This window comes from Pelobates fuscus, chromosome 4 (genome assembly GCF_036172605.1).
Source record: "Pelobates fuscus isolate aPelFus1 chromosome 4, aPelFus1.pri, whole genome shotgun sequence".
Taxonomy (NCBI): domain Eukaryota; kingdom Metazoa; phylum Chordata; class Amphibia; order Anura; family Pelobatidae; genus Pelobates; species Pelobates fuscus.
In genome coordinates this window covers 389,299,247-389,322,353 of record NC_086320.1, presented here as the reverse complement: position 1 = coordinate 389,322,353, position 23,107 = coordinate 389,299,247, and the positions used below count along the sequence as shown (strand labels likewise).

General features: G+C 41.0%; 1 protein-coding gene across 1 annotated transcript in view; it reads right to left on the bottom strand.

The window, feature by feature from the left end:
• Positions 1–1,336, bottom strand: part of ASIC3 (acid sensing ion channel subunit 3) — a 456,156-nt gene extending 454,820 nt beyond the window's left edge. The window contains exon 1 of the mRNA XM_063452925.1: positions 634–1,336. Coding sequence (XP_063308995.1) covers positions 634–1,167 — 534 coding nt within the window. The 5' untranslated portion in view covers positions 1,168–1,336. The remainder of the gene's footprint in view (positions 1–633) is intronic.
• Between the last annotated feature and the right edge of the window lie 21,771 nt (positions 1,337–23,107).

Genomic DNA, 23,107 nt, shown 5'->3' with positions numbered 1-23,107 from the left:
CTTTACTGAGAGGGTAGTGGATGCATGGAATAGCCTTCCAGCTGAAGTGGTAGAGGTTAACACAGTAAAGGAGTTTAAGCTTGCGTGGGATAGGCATAAGGCTATCCTAACTATAAGATAAGGCCAGAGACTAATGAAAGTATTTAGAAAACTGGGCAGACTAGATGGGCCGAATGGTTCTTATCTGCCGTCACATTCTATGTTTCTATGTTTTACACAAACACACAATACACATACACTATGTGATAAACACACACACACACACACACAATATAGGCAGTGACGGGCTCATTCTGCTGACATAATTATATATTAAACCTAGAAGTTTGTATATCTGGACTCCAGAATCTCATGGGTTACCTCCAAGGAGTGAGGATTTAAAGGGAATCTGTCAGACGAAATAACTGGATAGTAAAACCTCCATCAGCTGGGTATAACTGAGAGGCCTTATTTCTAAATTCTTTCACAGAATATTAACATGAGGCATCTGGGCACTGATATTGTATCTGTATGAATATCAAGTCTATACTTCTACACAACGTACACATTTAAAGGGGACATTATTAGATCTGGCATGGTAGAATCCCTTTAATTTGTGAAAAAGTGGAAGGTGTTTTATTTCCAGTCACTTACCACCGTGAAGTCATCACGTCCACAAGGCTTGTTTTGATAGCGGCACTCCAACATCATGTCATCAATAGTGTGACCTGTGCGATTGTAAAACTCTGTCACATTAAATGGCATTTGGCTGCCATTAGAACGAGTCTTTGTTGTCATGTTGAATGCTGACAACACTTTAGTGTCTTCTTTATCAATTTTAAACATCTCTGCAACCTCAAGTAAGTCATCGTAGGTCATGGCAGATTTGCGAACGCCATTATAGTTACATATGGTAACAGCTGGGAATGTCATCTTACTACTTTCCATTTCGTCCAAAGTTGTAACATGGTGGTACTGTGTGTAATAGATGATGCGATCAGCCACTTGGTAAAGGAAAATACTAAGGGATGCTAAAAAGGCACAAGCCCAAAACACTCGTCGTGGAGTCACTCCACCAGGTAGGAAGACATGGCTGATTCCATGGAGAGTTGAGTTGCTGGCAAATACTGTAAGGTCTGAAGTTTTTTGTGGGTTTTCCTCTTCTTGTGGGGGCTTCAGCATATCCATAAGATATGTTTGAAAAGATCTAAAGAAGTTTAGAATATGTAATTTTGAAGGTCGTGGAGTAATGATTTTGGAAAGCTCCTACTTCACAGGTGCAAGGTTCATAAATATTAGGGGGACTGTGGAGCAGGTGACAGAATTGGGCTTGAGTTAAGAGAGTCCACCAATGTAAAGGAGTTAAAAGAGTCCACCAGCGGTAATTGGTGTGGCAGGATCTGGTTTGATTACAGATTCGATGATCCCTGGTGATAATAAGACAGAACTGCAAGTGTTGTAGCAGTATCTGGTCGCAGTTGGAAGTTTAGCAGTATGAAGGAGGCAGAGCTGTCTATAAGAAGCAGGATCCAGTCGAACTTGGAAGTTTCGCAGTATGAAGAAGGCAGAGCTGTATAAAGGGTGGCTTGATGTGGTTAAGGTTGGAAGATCCTCTATGCAAGGAAAATATAGCTGTAGATGTTACAGCCAGATCTGACTGCAGCAGACTAATTAGACATCAATAATGGTGTAGCATAAAGAATGGAGAGTCGGTGGGTCTGATGGGTGTCTGATGGGATGATTTAGGGAAGTTTTGTGTCTGTTTGTTGGTTTGCGGTCTTGGAGTAGGAAGGAGGGGCAATGCTATTAGAGAGAGATGCTTGAGGAGCCCAGAGATGCTCTAGATGTAGGGAGGACACAATTTAATGGATCAGATAGAAACCCAATACTGCAGCTCCTCTGGGATTTAATGAGAGATGGAGCAAGGCCTGTGAGAAGCGATACATATTATACAGTATAGAGGAAAGAAAAACTGAAAAACATCATGAGTCGAAGACAGAAAATGTAAATATAGAACACACAAGAAACAGAGAAACACGCATTGCAAGACACAGAGACATTACGGGAAACATAACATAAAAACAGAGGAACACACATTGCAAGACACAGAGACATTACAGGAAACATAACATGAAATAGAGGAACACACATTGCAAGACACAGAGACATGACAGGAAACATAAGAAACAGAGGAACACACATTGCAAGACACAGAGACACGACAGAAAACATAACATGAAATAGAGGAACACACATTGCAAGAAACAGAGACATTACAGGAAACATAACATAAAAACAGAGGAACACACATTGCAAGACACAGAGACATGACAGGAAACATAAGAAACAGAGGAACACACATTGCAAGACACAGAGACACGACAGAAAACATAACATGAAATAGAGGAACACACATTGCAAGAAACAGAGACATGACAGGAAACATAACAAGAAAGAACCAGAATGGTAGACTGAGCAAGACTGCTACAGAGAGAGACAAATTACTTTAGAGAGAGCTTAGTAAGCTGTGAAAGATAGAGAGGGACATTATTAGACAGATCATCGTGAGAGATAGAGAGAGACATTATTAGACAGATCATCGTGAGAGATAGAGAGGCATTATTAGACAGATCATTGTGAGAGATAGAGAGAGACATTATTAAACAGATCATTGTGAAAGATAGAGAGACATTATTAGACAGATCATTGTGAGAGATAGAGACATTATGAGACAGATCATCGTGAGAGATAGAGAGACATTATTAGACAGATCATTGTGAAAGATAGAGAGACATTATTAGACAGATCATCGTGAGAGATAGAGAGACATTATTAGACAGATCATTGTGAGAGATAGAGAGACATTATTAGACAGATCATTGTGAAAGATAGAGAGACATTATTAGACAGATCATTGTGAAAGATAGAGAGACATTATTAGACAGATCATTGTGAGAGATAGAGAGACATTATTAGACAGATCATTGTGAAAGATAGAGAGACATTATGAGACAGATCATCGTGAATGATAGAGAGACATTATTAGACAGATCATTGTGAGAGATAGAGAGACATTATTAGACAGATCATCGTGAGAGATAGAGAGAGACATTATTAGACAGATCATCGTGAGAGATAGAGAGGCATTATTAGACAGATCATTGTGAAAGATAGAGAAACATTATTAGACAGATCATCGTGAGAGATAGAGAGAGACATTATTAGACAGATCATCGTGAGAGATAGAGAGGCATTATTAGACAGATCATCGTGAGAGATAGAGAGACATTATTAGACAGATCATCGTGAGAGATAGAGAGAGACATTATTAGACAGATCATCGTGAGAGATAGAGAGGCATTATTAGACAGATCATTGTGAAAGATAGAGAAACATTATTAGACAGATCATTGTGAGAGATAGAGAAACATTATTAGACAGATCATCGTGAGAGATAGAGAGAGACATTATTAGACAGATCATCGTGAGAGATAGAGAGGCATTATTAGACAGATCATTGTGAGAGATAGAGAGACATTATTAGACAGAACATCGTGAGAGATAGAGAGAGACATTATTAGACAGATCATTGTGAAAGATAGAGAGACATTATGAGACAGATCATCGTGAGAGATAGAGAGACATTATTAGACAGATCATTGTGAAAGATAGAGAGACATTATGAGACAGATCATCGTGAGAGATAGAGAGACATTATTAGACAGATCATCGTGAGAGATAGAGAGGCATTATTAGACAGATCATTGTGAGAGATAGAGAGACATTATTAGACAGATCATTGTGAAAGATAGAGAGACATTAGTAGACAGATCATTGTGAGAGATAGAGACATTATTAGACAGATCATTGTGAAAGATAGAGAGACATTATGAGACAGATCATCGTGAGAGATAGAGAGACATTATTAGACAGATCATTGTGAGAGATAGAGACATTATTAGACAGATCATCGTGAGAGATAGAGAGACATTATTGGACAGATCATCGTGAGAGATAGAGAGACATTATTAGACAGATCATTGTGAAAGATAGAGACATTAGTAGACAGATCATTGTGAGAGATAGAGACATTATTAGACAGATCATTGTGAGAGATAGAGAGACATTATTAGACAGATCACTGTGAAAGATAGAGAGACATTATTAGACAGATCATTGTGAAAGATAGAGAGACATTATTGGACAGATCATCGTGAGAGATAGAGAGACATTATTAGACAGAACATTGTGAGAGATAGAGAGACATTATTAGACAGATCATTGTGAGAGATAGAGAGACATTATTAGACAGATCATTGTGAGAGATAGAGAGAGACATTATTAGACAGATCATCGTGAGAGATAGAGACATTATTAGACAGATCATTGTGAAAGATAGAGAGACATTATTAGACAGATCATTGTGAGAGATAGAGAGACATTATTAGACAGATCATTGTGAAAGATAGAGACATTATTAGACAGATCACTGTGAGAGATAGAGAGAGACATTATTAGACAGATCATCGTGAGAGATAGAGAGGCATTATTAGACAGATCATCATGAGAGATAGAGAGGCATTATTAGACAGATCATTGTGACAGAGAGACATTAGTAGACAGAACATTGTGAGAGATAGAGAGACATTATTAGACAGATCATTGTGAGATATAGAGAGACATTATTAGACAGATCATTGTGACAGATAGAGAGACTTTATTAGACAGATCATTGTGAAAGATAGAGAGACATTAGTAGACAGATCATCATGAGAGATAGAGAGGCATTATTAGACAGATCATTGTGACAGATAGAGAGACATTATTAGACAGATCATTGTGACAGATAGAGAGACTTTATTAGACAGATCATTGTGAAAGATAGAGAGACATTAGTAGACAGATCATTGTGAAAGATAGAGACATTATTAGACAGATCATTGTGAAAGATAGAGAGACATTAGTAGACAGATCATTGTGAGAGATAGAGAGAGACATTATTAGACAGAGCATTGTGAGAGATAGAGAGACATTATTAGACAGATCATTGTGACAGATAGAGAGACATTATTATACAGATCATTGTGAAAGATAGAGAGACGTTATTAGACAGATCATTGTGAGAGATAGAGAGAGACATTATTAGACAGATCATTGTGAGAGATAGAGAGAGACATTATTAGACAGATCATTGTGAGAGATAGAGAGACATTATTAGACAGATCATTGTGAAAGATAGAGAGACATTAGTAGACAGATCATTGTGAAAGATAGAGAGACATTAGTAGACAGATCATTGTGAGAGATAGAGAGGCATTATTAGACAGATCATTGTGAGAGATAGAGAGGCATTATTAGACAGATCATTGTGAGAGATAGAGAGACATTATTAGACAGATCATTGTGAGAGATAGAGAGGCATTATTAGACAGATCATCGTGAGAGATAGAGAGACATTATTAGACAGATCATTGTGAGAGATAGAGAGACATTATTAGACAGATCATCGTGAGAGATAGAGAGACATTATTAGACAGATCATTGTGAGAGATAGTGAGACATTATTAGACAGATCATCGTGAGAGATAGAGAGACATTATTAGACAGATCATTGTGAGAGATAGAGAGACATTATTAGACAGATCATTGTGAAAGATAGAGAGACATTAGTAGACAGATCATGTGAGAGATAGAGAGACATTATTAGACAGATCATTGTGAGAGATAGAGAGGTATTATTAGACAGATCATTGTGAGAGATAGAGAGAGACATTATTAGACAGATCATTGTGAGAGATAGAGAGACATTATTAGACAGATCATTGTGAGAGATAGAGAGGCATTATTAGACAGATCATTGTGAGAGATAGAGAGAGACATTATTGGACAGATCATCGTGAGAGATAGAGAGACATTATTAGACAGATCATTGTGAAAGATAGAGACATTATTAGACAGATCATTGTGACAGATAGAGACATTATTAGACAGATCATTGTGAAAGATAGAGACATTATTAGACAGATCATTGTGAAAGATAGAGAGACATTATTAGACAGATCATTGTGAGAGATAGAGAGACATTATTAGACAGATCATTGTGAGAGATAGAGAGACATTATTAGACAGATCATTGTGAAAGATAGAGAGACATTATTAGACAGATCATTGTGAGAGATAGAGAGACATTATTAGACAGATCATTGTGAGAGATAGAGAGGCATTATTAGACAGATCATTGTGAGAGATAGAGAGACATTATTAGACAGATCATTGTGAGAGATAGAGAGACATTATTAGACAGATCATTGTGAGAGATAGAGAGACATTATTAGACAGATCATTGTGAAAGATAGAGAGACATTAGTAGACAGATCATTGTGAGAGATAGAGAGACATTATTAGACAGATCATTGTGAGAGATAGAGAGGCATTATTAGACAGATCATTGTGAGAGATAGAGAGACATTATTAGACAGATCATCGTGAGAGATAGAGAGACATTAGTAGACGGAACATTGTGAGAGATAGAGAGACATTAGTAGACAGATCATTGTGAGAGATAGAGAGACATTATTAGACAGATCATTGTGACAGATAGAGAGACATTATTATACAGATCATTGTGAAAGATAGAGAGACGTTATTAGACAGATCATTGTGAGAGATAGAGAGAGACATTATTAGACAGATCATTGTGAGAGATAGAGAGACATTATTAGACAGATCATTGTGAAAGATAGAGAGACATTAGTAGACAGATCATTGTGAGAGATAGAGAGGCATTATTAGACAGATCATTGTGAGAGATAGAGAGGCATTATTAGACAGATCATTGTGAGAGATAGAGAGACATTATTAGACAGATCATCGTGAGAGATAGAGAGACATTATTAGACAGATCATTGTGAGAGATAGTGAGACATTATTAGACAGATCATCGTGAGAGATAGAGAGACATTATTAGACAGATCATTGTGAGAGATAGAGAGACATTATTGGACAGATCATCGTGAGAGATAGAGAGACATTATTAGACAGATCATTGTGAGAGATAGAGAGACATTATTAGACAGATCATTGTGAGAGATAGAGAGGCATTATTAGACAGATCATTGTGAGAGATAGAGAGACATTATTAGACAGATCATTGTGAAAGATAGAGACATTATTAGACAGATCATTGTGAAAGATAGAGAGACATTATTAGACAGATCATTGTGAGAGATAGAGAGACATTATTAGACAGATCATTGTGAAAGATAGAGAGACATTAGTAGACAGATCATGTGAGAGATAGAGAGACATTATTAGACAGATCATTGTGAGAGATAGAGAGGTATTATTAGACAGATCATTGTGAGAGATAGAGAGAGACATTATTAGACAGATCATTGTGAGAGATAGAGAGACATTATTAGACAGATCATTGTGAGAGATAGAGAGGCATTATTAGACAGATCATTGTGAGAGATAGAGAGACATTAGTAGACAGATCATCGTGAGAGATAGAGAGACATTAGTAGACGGAACATTGTGAGAGATAGAGAGACATTATTAGACAGATAATTGTGAGAGATAGAGAGACATTAGTAGACAGATCATTGTGAGAGATAGAGAGACATTATTAGACAGATCATTGTGACAGATAGAGAGACATTATTATACAGATCATTGTGAAAGATAGAGAGACGTTATTAGACAGATCATTGTGAGAGATAGAGAGAGACATTATTAGACAGATCATTGTGAGAGATAGAGAGACATTATTAGACAGATCATTGTGAAAGATAGAGAGACATTAGTAGACAGATCATTGTGAGAGATAGAGAGGCATTATTAGACAGATCATTGTGAGAGATAGAGAGGCATTATTAGACAGATCATTGTGAGAGATAGAGAGACATTATTAGACAGATCATTGTGAGAGATAGAGAGGCATTATTAGACAGATCATCGTGAGAGATAGAGAGACATTATTAGACAGATCATTGTGAGAGATAGAGAGACATTATTAGACAGATCATCGTGAGAGATAGAGAGACATTATTAGACAGATCATTGTGAGAGATAGTGAGACATTATTAGACAGATCATTGTGAGAGATAGAGAGACATTATTGGACAGATCATCGTGAGAGATAGAGAGACATTATTAGACAGATCATTGTGAGAGATAGAGACATTATTAGACAGATCATTGTGAAAGATAGAGAGACATTATTAGACAGATCATTGTGAGAGATAGAGAGACATTATTAGACAGATCATTGTGAAAGATAGAGAGACATTAGTAGACAGATCATGTGAGAGATAGAGAGACATTATTAGACAGATCATTGTGAGAGATAGAGAGGTATTATTAGACAGATCATTGTGAGAGATAGAGAGAGACATTATTAGACAGATCATTGTGAGAGATAGAGAGACATTATTAGACAGATCATTGTGAGAGATAGAGAGGCATTATTAGACAGATCATCGTGAGAGATAGAGAGACATTATTAGACAGATCATTGTGAGAGATAGAGAGACATTATTGGACAGATCATCGTGAGAGATAGAGAGACATTACTAGACGGATCATTGTGAGAGATAGAGAGAGACATTATTAGACAGATCATTGTGAGAGATAGAGAGGGACATTATTAGACAGATCATTGTGAGAGATAGAGAGAGACATTATTAGACAGATCATTGTGAGAGATAGAGAGACATTATTAGACAGATCATTGTGAGAGATAGAGAGGCATTATTAGACAGATCATTGTGAGAGATAGTGAGACATTATTAGACAGATCATCGTGAGAGATAGAGAGACATTATTGGACAGATCATTGTGAGAGATAGAGAGACATTATTGGACAGATCATCGTGAGAGATAGAGAGACATTATTAGACAGATCATTGTGAGAGATAGAGAGACATTATTAGACAGATCATTGTGAGAGATAGAGAGACATTATTAGACAGATCATCGTGAGAGATAGAGAGACATTATTGGACAGATCATTGTGAGAGATAGAGAGACATTATTAGACAGATCATCGTGAGAGATAGAGAGACATTATTGGACAGATCATTGTGAGAGATAGAGAGACATTATTGGACAGATCATCGTGAGAGATAGAGAGACATTATTAGACAGATCATTGTGAGAGATAGAGAGGCATTATTAGACAGATCATTGTGAGAGATAGAGAGAGACATTATTAGACAGAACATCGTGAGAGATAGAGAGACATTATTAGACAGATCACTGTGAGAGATAGAGAGACATTATTAGACAGATCATTGTGAGAGATAGAGAGACATTATTGGACAGATCATCGTGAGAGATAGAGAGACATTATTGGACAGATCATCGTGAGAGATAGAGAGACATTATTGGACAGATCATCGTGAGAGATAGAGAGAGACATTATTAGACAGAACATCGTGAGAGATAGAGAGACATTATTAGACAGATCACTGTGAGAGATAGAGAGACATTATTAGACAGATCATTGTGAGAGATAGAGAGAGACATTATTAGACAGAACATCGTGAGAGATAGAGAGACATTATTAGACAGATCACTGTGAGAGATAGAGAGACATTATTAGACAGATCATTGTGAGAGATAGAGAGGCATTATTAGACAGATCATTGTGAGAGATAGAGAGACATTATTGGACAGATCATCGTGAGAGATAGAGAGACATTATTGGACAGATCATCGTGAGAGATAGAGAGACATTATTAGACAGATCATTGTGAGAGATAGAGAGACATTATTAGACAGATCATTGTGAGAGATAGAGAGACATTATTAGACAGATCATTGTGAGAGATAGAGAGAGACATTATTAGACAGAACATCGTGAGAGATAGAGAGACATTATTAGACAGATCACTGTGAGAGATAGAGAGACATTATTAGACAGATCATCGTGAGAGATAGAGAGGGACATTATTAGACAGATCACTGTGAGAGATAGAGAGACATTATTAGACAGATCATCGTGAGAGATAGAGAGGGACATTATTAGACAGATCATTGTGAGAGATAGAGAGACATTATGAGACAGATCATTGTGAGAGATAGAGAGAGACATTATTAGACAGAACATCGTGAGAGATAGAGAGACATTATTGGACAGATCCTTGTGAGAGATAGAGAGACATTATTAGACAGAACATTGTGAGAGATAGAGAGACATTATTAGACAGATCATCGTGAGAGATAGAGAGACATTATTAGACAGATCACTGTGAGAGATAGAGAGACATTATTAGACAGATCATCGTGAGAGATAGAGAGACATTAGTAGACAGATCATTGTGAGAGATAGAGAGACATTATTAGACAGATCATTGTGACAGATAGAGAGACATTATTATACAGATCATTGTGAGAGATAGAGAGACATTATTAGACAGATCATTGTGAGAGATAGAGAGACATTATTATACAGATCATTGTGAAAGATAGAGAGACGTTATTAGACAGATCATTGTGAGAGATAGAGAGAGACATTATTAGACAGATCATTGTGAGAGATAGAGAGACATTATTAGACAGATCATTGTGAAAGATAGAGAGACATTAGTAGACAGATCATTGTGAGAGATAGAGAGAGACATTATTAGACAGATCATCGTGAGAGATAGAGAGACATTATTAGACAGATCATTGTGAGAGATAGAGAGGCATTATTAGACAGATCATTGTGAGAGATAGAGAGACATTATTAGACAGATCATTGTGAGAGATAGAGAGGCATTATTAGACAGATCATCGTGAGAGATAGAGAGACATTATTAGACAGATCATTGTGAGAGATAGAGAGACATTATTAGACAGATCATCGTGAGAGATAGAGAGACATTATTAGACAGATCATTGTGAGAGATAGTGAGACATTATTAGACAGATCATCGTGAGAGATAGAGAGACATTATTAGACAGATCATTGTGAGAGATAGAGAGACATTATTGGACAGATCATCGTGAGAGATAGAGAGACATTATTAGACAGATCATTGTGAAAGATAGAGACATTATTAGACAGATCATTGTGAAAGATAGAGAGACATTATTAGACAGATAATTGTGAGAGATAGAGAGACATTATTAGACAGATAATTGTGAGAGATAGAGAGACATTAGTAGACAGATCATTGTGAGAGATAGAGAGACATTATTAGACAGATCATTGTGAGAGATAGAGAGACATTATTAGACAGATCATTGTGAGAGATAGAGAGACATTATTGGACAGATCATCGTGAGAGATAGAGAGACATTATTAGACAGATCATTGTGAAAGATAGAGACATTATTAGACAGATCATTGTGAAAGATAGAGAGACATTATTAGACAGATCATTGTGAGAGATAGAGAGACATTATTAGACAGATAATTGTGAGAGATAGAGAGACATTAGTAGACAGATCATTGTGAGAGATAGAGAGACATTATTGGACAGATCATCGTGAGAGATAGAGAGACATTATTAGACAGATCATTGTGAAAGATAGAGACATTATTAGACAGATCATTGTGAAAGATAGAGAGACATTATTAGACAGATCATTGTGAGAGATAGAGAGACATTATTATACAGATCATTGTGAGAGATAGAGAGACATTATTAGACAGATCATTGTGAAAGATAGAGAGACATTAGTAGACAGATCATTGTGAGAGATAGAGAGACATTATTAGACAGATCATTGTGAGAGATAGAGAGGCATTATTAGACAGATCATTGTGAGAGATAGAGAGACATTATTAGACAGATCATCGTGAGAGATAGAGAGACATTAGTAGACGGAACATTGTGAGAGATAGAGAGACATTATTAGACAGATAATTGTGAGAGATAGAGAGACATTAGTAGACAGATCATTGTGAGAGATAGAGAGACATTATTAGACAGATCATTGTGACAGATAGAGAGACATTATTATACAGATCATTGTGAAAGATAGAGAGACGTTATTAGACAGATCATTGTGAGAGATAGAGAGAGACATTATTAGACAGATCATTGTGAGAGATAGAGAGACATTATTAGACAGATCATTGTGAAAGATAGAGAGACATTAGTAGACAGATCATTGTGAGAGATAGAGAGAGACATTATTAGACAGATCATCGTGAGAGATAGAGAGACATTATTAGACAGATCATTGTGAGAGATAGAGAGGCATTATTAGACAGATCATTGTGAGAGATAGAGAGACATTATTAGACAGATCATTGTGAGAGATAGAGAGGCATTATTAGACAGATCATCGTGAGAGATAGAGAGACATTATTAGACAGATCATTGTGAGAGATAGAGAGACATTATTAGACAGATCATCGTGAGAGATAGAGAGACATTATTAGACAGATCATTGTGAGAGATAGTGAGACATTATTAGACAGATCATCGTGAGAGATAGAGAGACATTATTAGACAGATCATTGTGAGAGATAGAGAGACATTATTGGACAGATCATCGTGAGAGATAGAGAGACATTATTAGACAGATCATTGTGAAAGATAGAGACATTATTAGACAGATCATTGTGAAAGATAGAGAGACATTATTAGACAGATAATTGTGAGAGATAGAGAGACATTATTAGACAGATAATTGTGAGAGATAGAGAGACATTAGTAGACAGATCATTGTGAGAGATAGAGAGACATTATTAGACAGATCATTGTGAGAGATAGAGAGACATTATTAGACAGATCATTGTGAGAGATAGAGAGACATTATTGGACAGATCATCGTGAGAGATAGAGAGACATTATTAGACAGATCATTGTGAAAGATAGAGACATTATTAGACAGATCATTGTGAAAGATAGAGAGACATTATTAGACAGATCATTGTGAGAGATAGAGAGACATTATTAGACAGATAATTGTGAGAGATAGAGAGACATTAGTAGACAGATCATTGTGAGAGATAGAGAGACATTATTGGACAGATCATCGTGAGAGATAGAGAGACATTATTAGACAGATCATTGTGAAAGATAGAGACATTATTAGACAGATCATTGTGAAAGATAGAGAGACATTATTAGACAGATCATTGTGAGAGATAGAGAGACATTATTAGACAGATAATTGTGAGAGATAGAGAGACATTAGTAGACAGATCATTGTGAGAGATAGAGAGACATTATTAGACAGATCATTGTGACAGATAGAGAGACATTATTATACAGATCATTGTGAAAGATAGAGAGACGTTATTAGACAGATCATTGTGAGAGATAGAGAGAGACATTATTAGACAGATCATTGTGAGAGATAGAGAGACATTATTAGACAGATCATTGTGAAAGATAGAGAGACATTAGTAGACAGATCATTGTGAGAGATAGAGAGAGACATTATTAGACAGATCATCGTGAGAGATAGAGAGACATTATTAGACAGATCATTGTGAGAGATAGAGAGGCATTATTAGACAGATCATTGTGAGAGATAGAGAGACATTATTAGACAGATCATTGTGAGAGATAGAGAGGCATTATTAGACAGATCATCGTGAGAGATAGAGAGACATTATTAGACAGATCATTGTGAGAGATAGAGAGACATTATTAGACAGATCATCGTGAGAGATAGAGAGACATTATTAGACAGATCATTGTGAGAGATAGTGAGACATTATTAGACAGATCATCGTGAGAGATAGAGAGACATTATTAGACAGATCATTGTGAGAGATAGAGAGACATTATTGGACAGATCATCGTGAGAGATAGAGAGACATTATTAGACAGATCATTGTGAAAGATAGAGACATTATTAGACAGATCATTGTGAAAGATAGAGAGACATTATTAGACAGATCATTGTGAGAGATAGAGAGACATTATTAGACAGATCATTGTGAAAGATAGAGAGACATTAGTAGACAGATCATGTGAGAGATAGAGAGACATTATTAGACAGATCATTGTGAGAGATAGAGAGGTATTATTAGACAGATCATTGTGAGAGATAGAGAGAGACATTATTAGACAGATCATTGTGAGAGATAGAGAGACATTATTAGACAGATCATTGTGAGAGATAGAGAGGCATTATTAGACAGATCATTGTGAGAGATAGAGAGACATTAGTAGACAGATCATCGTGAGAGATAGAGAGACATTAGTAGACGGAACATTGTGAGAGATAGAGAGACATTATTAGACAGATAATTGTGAGAGATAGAGAGACATTAGTAGACAGATCATTGTGAGAGATAGAGAGACATTATTAGACAGATCATTGTGACAGATAGAGAGACATTATTATACAGATCATTGTGAAAGATAGAGAGACGTTATTAGACAGATCATTGTGAGAGATAGAGAGAGACATTATTAGACAGATCATTGTGAGAGATAGAGAGACATTATTAGACAGATCATTGTGAAAGATAGAGAGACATTAGTAGACAGATCATTGTGAGAGATAGAGAGGCATTATTAGACAGATCATTGTGAGAGATAGAGAGGCATTATTAGACAGATCATTGTGAGAGATAGAGAGACATTATTAGACAGATCATTGTGAGAGATAGAGAGGCATTATTAGACAGATCATCGTGAGAGATAGAGAGACATTATTAGACAGATCATTGTGAGAGATAGAGAGACATTATTAGACAGATCATCGTGAGAGATAGAGAGACATTATTAGACAGATCATTGTGAGAGATAGTGAGACATTATTAGACAGATCATCGTGAGAGATAGAGAGACATTATTAGACAGATCATTGTGAGAGATAGAGAGACATTATTGGACAGATCATCGTGAGAGATAGAGAGACATTATTAGACAGATCATTGTGAAAGATAGAGACATTATTAGACAGATCATTGTGAAAGATAGAGAGACATTATTAGACAGATCATTGTGAGAGATAGAGAGACATTATTAGACAGATCATTGTGAAAGATAGAGAGACATTAGTAGACAGATCATGTGAGAGATAGAGAGACATTATTAGACAGATCATTGTGAGAGATAGAGAGGTATTATTAGACAGATCATTGTGAGAGATAGAGAGAGACATTATTAGACAGATCATTGTGAGAGATAGAGAGACATTATTAGACAGATCATTGTGAGAGATAGAGAGGCATTATTAGACAGATCATCGTGAGAGATAGAGAGACATTATTAGACAGATCATTGTGAGAGATAGAGAGACATTATTGGACAGATCATCGTGAGAGATAGAGAGACATTATTAGACGGATCATTGTGAGAGATAGAGAGAGACATTATTAGACAGATCATTGTGAGAGATAGAGAGACATTATTAGACAGATCATTGTGAGAGATAGAGAGGCATTATTAGACAGATCATTGTGAGAGATAGAGAGAGACATTATTAGACAGAACATCGTGAGAGATAGAGAGACATTATTGGAGAGATCCTTGTGAGAGATAGAGAGACATTATGAGACAGATCATCGTGAGAGATAGAGAGACATTATTAGACAGAACATTGTGAGAGATAGAGAGACATTATTAGACAGATCATCGTGAGAGATAGAGAGACATTATTAGACAGATCACTGTGAGAGATAGAGAGACATTATTAGACAGATCATCGTGAGAGATAGAGAGACATTATTGGACAGATCATTGTGAGAGATAGTGAGACATTATTAGACAGATCATCGTGAGAGATAGAGAGACATTATTCGACAGAACATTGTGAGAGATAGTGAGACATTATTAGACAGATCATTGTGAGAAATAGAGAGACATTATTAGACAGATCATTGTGAGAGTTAGAGACATTATTAGACAGATCATTGTGAGAGATAGAGAGACATTATTAGACAGATCCTTGTGAGAGATAGAAAGACATTATTAGACAGATCATTGTGAGAGATAGAGAGAGACATTATTAGACAGATCATCGTGAGAGATAGAGAGACATTATTGGACAGATCCTTGTGAGAGATAGTGAGACATTATTAGACAGATCATCGTGAGAGATAGAGAGACATTATTAGACAGATCACTGTGAGAGATAGAGAGACATTATTAGACAGATCACTGTGAGAGATAGAGAGACATTATTAGACAGATCACTGTGAGAGATAGAGAGACATTATTAGACAGAACATTGTGAGAGATAGAAAGGGACAATTTTTAGACAGATCATTGTGAGAGATAGAGAGGGACATTATTAGACAGATCATTGTGAAAGATAGAGAGACATTATTAGACAGATCATTGTGAGAGATAGAGAGACATTATTGGACAGATCATCGTGAGAGATAGAGAGACATTATTAGACGGATCATTGTGAGAGATAGAGAGAGACATTATTAGACAGATCATTGTGAGAGATAGAGAGACATTATTAGACAGATCATTGTGAGAGATAGAGAGGCATTATTAGACAGATCATTGTGAGAGATAGAGAGAGACATTATTAGACAGAACATCGTGAGAGATAGAGAGACATTATTGGAGAGATCCTTGTGAGAGATAGAGAGACATTATGAGACAGATCATCGTGAGAGATAGAGAGACATTATTAGACAGAACATTGTGAGAGATAGAGAGACATTATTAGACAGATCATCGTGAGAGATAGAGAGACATTATTAGACAGATCACTGTGAGAGATAGAGAGACATTATTAGACAGATCATCGTGAGAGATAGAGAGACATTATTGGACAGATCATTGTGAGAGATAGTGAGACATTATTAGACAGATCATCGTGAGAGATAGAGAGACATTATTCGACAGAACATTGTGAGAGATAGTGAGACATTATTAGACAGATCATTGTGAGAAATAGAGAGACATTATTAGACAGATCATTGTGAGAGTTAGAGACATTATTAGACAGATCATTGTGAGAGATAGAGAGACATTATTAGACAGATCCTTGTGAGAGATAGAAAGACATTATTAGACAGATCATTGTGAGAGATAGAGAGAGACATTATTAGACAGATCATCGTGAGAGATAGAGAGACATTATTGGACAGATCCTTGTGAGAGATAGTGAGACATTATTAGACAGATCATCGTGAGAGATAGAGAGACATTATTAGACAGATCACTGTGAGAGATAGAGAGACATTATTAGACAGATCACTGTGAGAGATAGAGAGACATTATTAGACAGAACATTGTGAGAGATAGAAAGGGACAATTTTTAGACAGATCATTGTGAGAGATAGAGAGGGACATTATTAGACAGATCATTGTGAAAGATAGAGAGACATTATTAGACAGATCATTGTGAAAGAGAGAGAGACATTAGTAGACAGATCATTGTGAGAGATAGAGAGAGATATTATTAGACAGATCATTGTGAGAGATAGAGAGACATTATTAGACAGATCATTGTGAGAGATAGAGAGAGACATTATTAGACAGATCATCGTGAGAGATAGAGAGAGACATTATTAGACAGATCATTGTGAGAGATAGAGACATTATTAGACAGATCATTGTGAGAGATAGAGAGACATTATTAGACAGAACATTGTGAGAGATAGTGAGACATTATTAGACAGATCATCGTGAGAGATAGAGAGACATTATGAGACAGATCATCGTGAGAGATAGAGAGACATTATTAGACAGATCATTGTGAGAGATAGAGAGAGACATTATTAGACAGATCCTTGTGAGAGATAGAGATACAGTTGCAAGAAAAAGTATGTGAACCCTTTGGAATGATATGGATTTCTGCACAAATTGGTCATAAAATGTGATCTGATCAACATCTAAGTCACAACAATAGACAATCACAGTCTGCTTAAACTAATAACACACAAAGAATGAAGCCCATGGAACAACGCAGTAGGAGGAGTGGGCCTTGACAGAGCCAGGGAGTGGGCAGGTGCTAGTGTTTGGGGGTTGGATTAGTTTAATGGTGCTTGGGGGCGGAGACAGGGAGTATAAAGAGCAGCCATTTTAGAATAGGGGCCATTTTAACCAGAGCCTCTCTTACCTGTAAATTGTGTCAGGTCGGCGAGGTTCTTTTTCTTTGTCGTTTCTGCAGGATTATGGCGTCGCTCGATGAGATCCTGGATGGTGTTCGGGCAGCTGTGAAGGACAGAGGACTCGATTGGCTTCATCAGCAGTTGGGGACTGCCGGGCCTGCTCCTGCGGTACCGGCCCGTCGACCGGCGAGGAGGACGAGACCACCTCAGCGTTTGAGCCCGGGCGCTGGGCCCGCAGCGCGGCGGAGGAGGAGCCCTTCGGCAGGATGTGGTGTGACCGACGGTCCGGGTGAGGCCCGGTCAACAGAGCCAGGCAGGCGAACGGCTCGCTCCGGTGGGCGCGGCAGCGGCCTGGCGAGGACGGCCGTACAGCGCACGGTGGCGGAAGGATCCAAGCCACGCGGATCCTGAAGACGGCCGGGACGGAGGCCAGGCTGGCTGGGGGTCATGTGAGCGGCGGCACGAAGCAGACACGTCCCGGTGAGTCAGCCACTAGTGCGAGTGCTGGAGGGCAGGGGAGTGATGGTGATGGCGGATATATGACGGCCCCTCAGGCCTTGGGGGGAAGCCAGGACAGCGGAGTCATGGCAGGGACGTCTCAGGCTGAGGCAGGGCAGGGAGACAGATGCAGGGACAAGGGGACCTCACAGGAAGCGAGTGGGTCTGGGCGCACGGCAGTCTGCCAGGATAGTGATGCTGAATCTGGCTTGGGGCAGACGGCCGAGGAGAGGCCAGGCTCGGCACTGACAGTTGGGGGGCAGGGTGCTCCTCCTGTTATGTTAGTTCAGGATGTCAGCGGTAGGCGAGAGGGCCCATCTGGCCGCTCCCAGGGTCAGCTTCATGACATGGAGGCCGCAGGGAGTGGGTGGAGAGCAGAACGACGCTTCTCTGGCGTCAGGCGCAGCGTCTCGAGGAGCAGAACAAGGAGTTCAGGGAGCAGGGAAAGATCACCTGCGCGGAGCAGGTGCAGCGTAGCAGGCTCCTGTTGCAGGAGGCGTGATTCCGGGGATAGCGGGAGGAGGAGTCAGCGGAGAAGATCAGGTTCACCTGGAGGGAGGCTCAGCGATCGGTGGAGGGGACCACCTCGTGAGGGCAGTCGCCCTGCGAGACGAAGGAGGATAGGGAGGAAAGGCGGGTGAGGACGGTTCAGGACAGACTACCCAGATTTCCTTCTCCCTACAGGTCTCGGAGCAATACCCCTACGGTCTCGAGGCGAGTCCAGGCGGATGGGAGTCGGCGACAACGGGATTCTCCGGTGCCTGAAAAGGTGGACGGAAGGACGGCGCCTCTGCAGCCAGCTGCGGCCAGAGGTTCGAGTGGTGAGTTCCCACACACACGACACCCGGGACAGTTGTTAAATGATTTAAGAACATTTTTAGATTCTTGGTCTGGGACGGAGGGGTCGCCTGCGCAATTCGGGAAGGTGTGGGCGCGAGAGAGTAGTCGGGACACGGCGGCGGGGCTCGGGGGGACACGGTTGTCCGCGCCCGGCGGAGGTGAGTCAGGAGCGGGGGCTGAGTTGTCTGGGTTGGAAGGAGGGGGCGAGGAGCGTGAGGTGGGTGATGTCCCGGATGCGGCGCGGCAGAATGTGCACGTGTCCTTCGCGGGCCCCCTCGGATGTCATTTAAAAGTGGAAGTGAAAGAGAAGATATGGAAAGGTGAGTTTGTGGAGATATTTTCCCTCCTTCCCCTAGAGGAGTTCTTAGACTTGAAGGAGGAGGATAAGAAGGATGCCAAAAAGGAGGAGGAAGAAAAAAGGCGGAGGTATCGCAAGATACCTAAGACCTTTGGGAATTGGTTGAGGGCCTTCTGCATTCTAGCTAGTGTAATCGGGGAGAAGGCTCCAGGGCGTTGCTCAGAACTATTTTGTTATTTGGATGGGATAGGAGATGCGTACCGAACCTACGGAGGTTTGGCTTGGTGGAGGTACGACGAACAATTTCGTCAACGGCTGGCAGCGAATGCGAGCATGCGGTGGGACCAAATGGACCTGCCGTTATGGATGCGCCTTATGATGGCCCAGAAGACGGTGCCCTTTCCCGGGGCAGCCGGCGCGGCCTCAGGGGCCGGGTCGGCTGGGCAAAAGAAAGTTTTCTGTTGGATGTTCAACGAGGGACATTGCAAATGGGGTAATACTTGCAGGTTCCGGCACGAATGTTCAGGCTGCGGGGGGACCCACGGTGTCAACCGTTGTTTCAAAAAGGGTAAGTCTGGCGGGGGAGGTGGGCCCGCAGGGGCGGCGGCTACCGCAGCTTCCGTTGGGAGTGTCTCCGGTGAAAATAGACGTGATGTTGCCTTGGCTAAGGCGATACGTTAACAGGGAAGATGCTATTTTCTTGTGGTGGGGTTTTCGGGAGGGGTTCTTTATTCCCTACGTAGTTAGGGGACCTGGTATGTTATGTGGGAATCTCAAGTCAGTTCGGGAACACCCGGAGGTAGTGCGGGAAAAGCTAGGTAAGGAAGTGCAACTGGGGAGGATGGCGGGACCGTTCTCGTCACCGCCATTGCCCGATTTGCGAATATCCCCTCTGGGCGTGGTCCCCAAGAAAGAGGCAGGCAAATTCAGGTTGATTCATCATTTATCGTACCCGAAAGGGGCTTCGGTGAATGATGACATCGACACGGCCCTTAGCTCCGTCTCTTATACGTCATTTGACAAGGCAGTCGAGTTGGTTCGGAGGCTGGGGCATGGTGCGCTGATGGCAAAGGTAGATGTGGAAGCAGCATTTCGACTGCTCCCGATACACCCGGACTGCCATCATCTGCTCGGTTGCTGTTTTGAGGGGGAATTTTTCGTTGACCTGTGCCTGCCTATGGGGTGTTCGATCTCATGCGCCTATTTCGAGAGGTTTAGTACCTTCTTGGAGTGGGTTGTGCGGACGGAATCGGCAGGGGGCGCGGTGGTGCATTACCTCGACGACTTTCTTTGCGTGGGCCCGCGGGACTCGGACCGTTGTAAACAGATATTGGACGTGTTTCAATGGGTGGCGCACAAAGTAGGGGTTCCCCTGGCGGAGGACAAGACGGTAGGGCCTACGACGTGCCTTAGTTTTTTGGGTTTAGAAATTGACTCCGGTAAATGGGAATGCAGGCTACCGGGGGACAAATTATCACGGCTACGCAAGCTGGTGGCCACGGTAGGGAGGGCCAAGAAGGTGACACTGCGTGGGCTCCAATCGCTGGTGGGGAGCCTTAATTTCGCGTGCCGGGTCATACCCATGGGGAGGGTTTTCTGTAGGCGCCTTGCGCAAGCTACGAGCAAGGTGCGACTGCCGTCGCATTACATCAGGGTTTCGGCGGATATAATGGTGTGGGACCGGTTCTTGCAGGCTTTTAATGGGACGGTGATTTTTCGAGAGCCGGCGGCATCAGGGGAGGTTGTTGGTCTATACACCAATGCTTCTGGTAGCATAGGCTTTGGGGCTTACCTGGGGGGTCACTGGTGCGCCGAGCCATGGCCTGAGGCCTGGAGGCAGAGCTCGCTGATTGAAAACCTGGCGTTTCTGGAGCTATTCCCGGTGGTGGTAGCGGTGAGTTTGTGGGGACAGGTGTTGTCCAACAAGCATATTGTATTTCACTCAGATAACATGGCGGTAGTACAGGCGATCAATAGTTTGTCGGCGTCGTCCCCCCCTGTTTTGTGTTTGCTGCGGCGTTCTCTGTATGTCTTTCAATTTGGTGTGTAGGGCTAGGCACATCCCTGGTATGTTGAATGTGGTAGCTGATGCGCTTTCTCGTTTTCAGTGGGAACGATTTCGGGAAGCGGCGCCGGAAGCTATGGCGCAGGGGCAGGCTTGCCCTGGCGAGATGTGGCAGCTCGGGACCGCATGCTTGGGGAGTGTATAAAGAATTCTCTGGCGCCGAGCACTTGGTCGGGCTACGTCAAGGTTTGGAAAGAATGGGACGAGGCGGTACAGCAGGTAGGGGGTGACAGTTCGCAGGGGCAGAGGGTGGACGTGCTGTTGTGGGTACTGTGTCGCTTGTTTGCTAAACAGGCGTCACCGGCCGTGATAGATAGGTGCATGTCTGCCATGGCGTTTTTTGTTCAAGTTCAACGGGTGGGAGGACATTACGAAGAATTTTCTAATACGCCAGGCTTTGAAGGGCTTTAAGAGGGGTAAGAAGCTCGCGGACCCGAGGCGGCCAGTGTCGTTTTCGGTCTTGCAAAACCTGTTAGGGGTGTTGATCGATCTGTGTAATTCCCCTTTCGAAGTAGCACTATTTTCTGGGGCGTTTGTCTGGGCGTTTTTTGGTGCTTTTCGCATTAGTGAGCTGGTGAGTGCCAACAAGTTGGGGAACGGCGGTTTGATGTTCAAGGACGTGGTCATAGGTAGTGATCGGGTGCAGATATGGCTGCGCCGGTCTAAAACGGACGTTTACGGCAAGGGATGTGCGGTGGTGCTATATGAGTTGCCAGGATCAGGGGCTTGCCCGGTGGCTTGCGGCACAAGGTACTGTGAGGTTCGGCCGGAAGGGAAGGGTTGTTTCTTTTTGCACGCCGATGGCTCGGCGTTGTCACGATTTCAGTTTCTGCGGTTCTTTAGGATGGGATTGCAGAAGATGGGCCTGGAACCGAGTCAATTTGGGACGCACTCTTTTCGCATTGGGGCAGCGACGGAGGCTGCGCGTTTAGGTTTGGGGGACGAGAGGATCAAACAAATAGGGAGGTGGGAATCCGTGCGATTCCGCTCGTATGTAAGGCCGGTTAAGTTGGTGTAATTGCTTGGGTGCAAGAATTTGGGATGGGGACGTTGCCTTTTTCTGCCACTAATTTTGTCTCTTTTCAGGTTTGGAAGTTTGGTTGCTGGGCCACTCGTATGTGTACTGGGCGGAGAAGAGAGCCGCAGTTCGCAGAAGCGGATCACAGCTGGGCTTTCCATTGGAACGAGTGACTCTATATTGGTTTGGTTTTAGGGGCGCTAGTTGGCAGAGTTTATGTAGTTTCTTGTTTCGAAAAGTGGTTGGTGGGTCGGTCCCGGATGTAGTGTTGGTTCACGGAGGGGGGAACGACTTAGGTGGGATTCCCCAAAGGGAGTTGGTGAGGAGGATGAAAAGGGATGTGGATCGGCTGAGGGAGCTGGTTCCTGGCGTGGTGGTGGTGTGGTCCGAGATGGTTCCGCGCTTTGCGTGGAGACACGCCAGGGATCC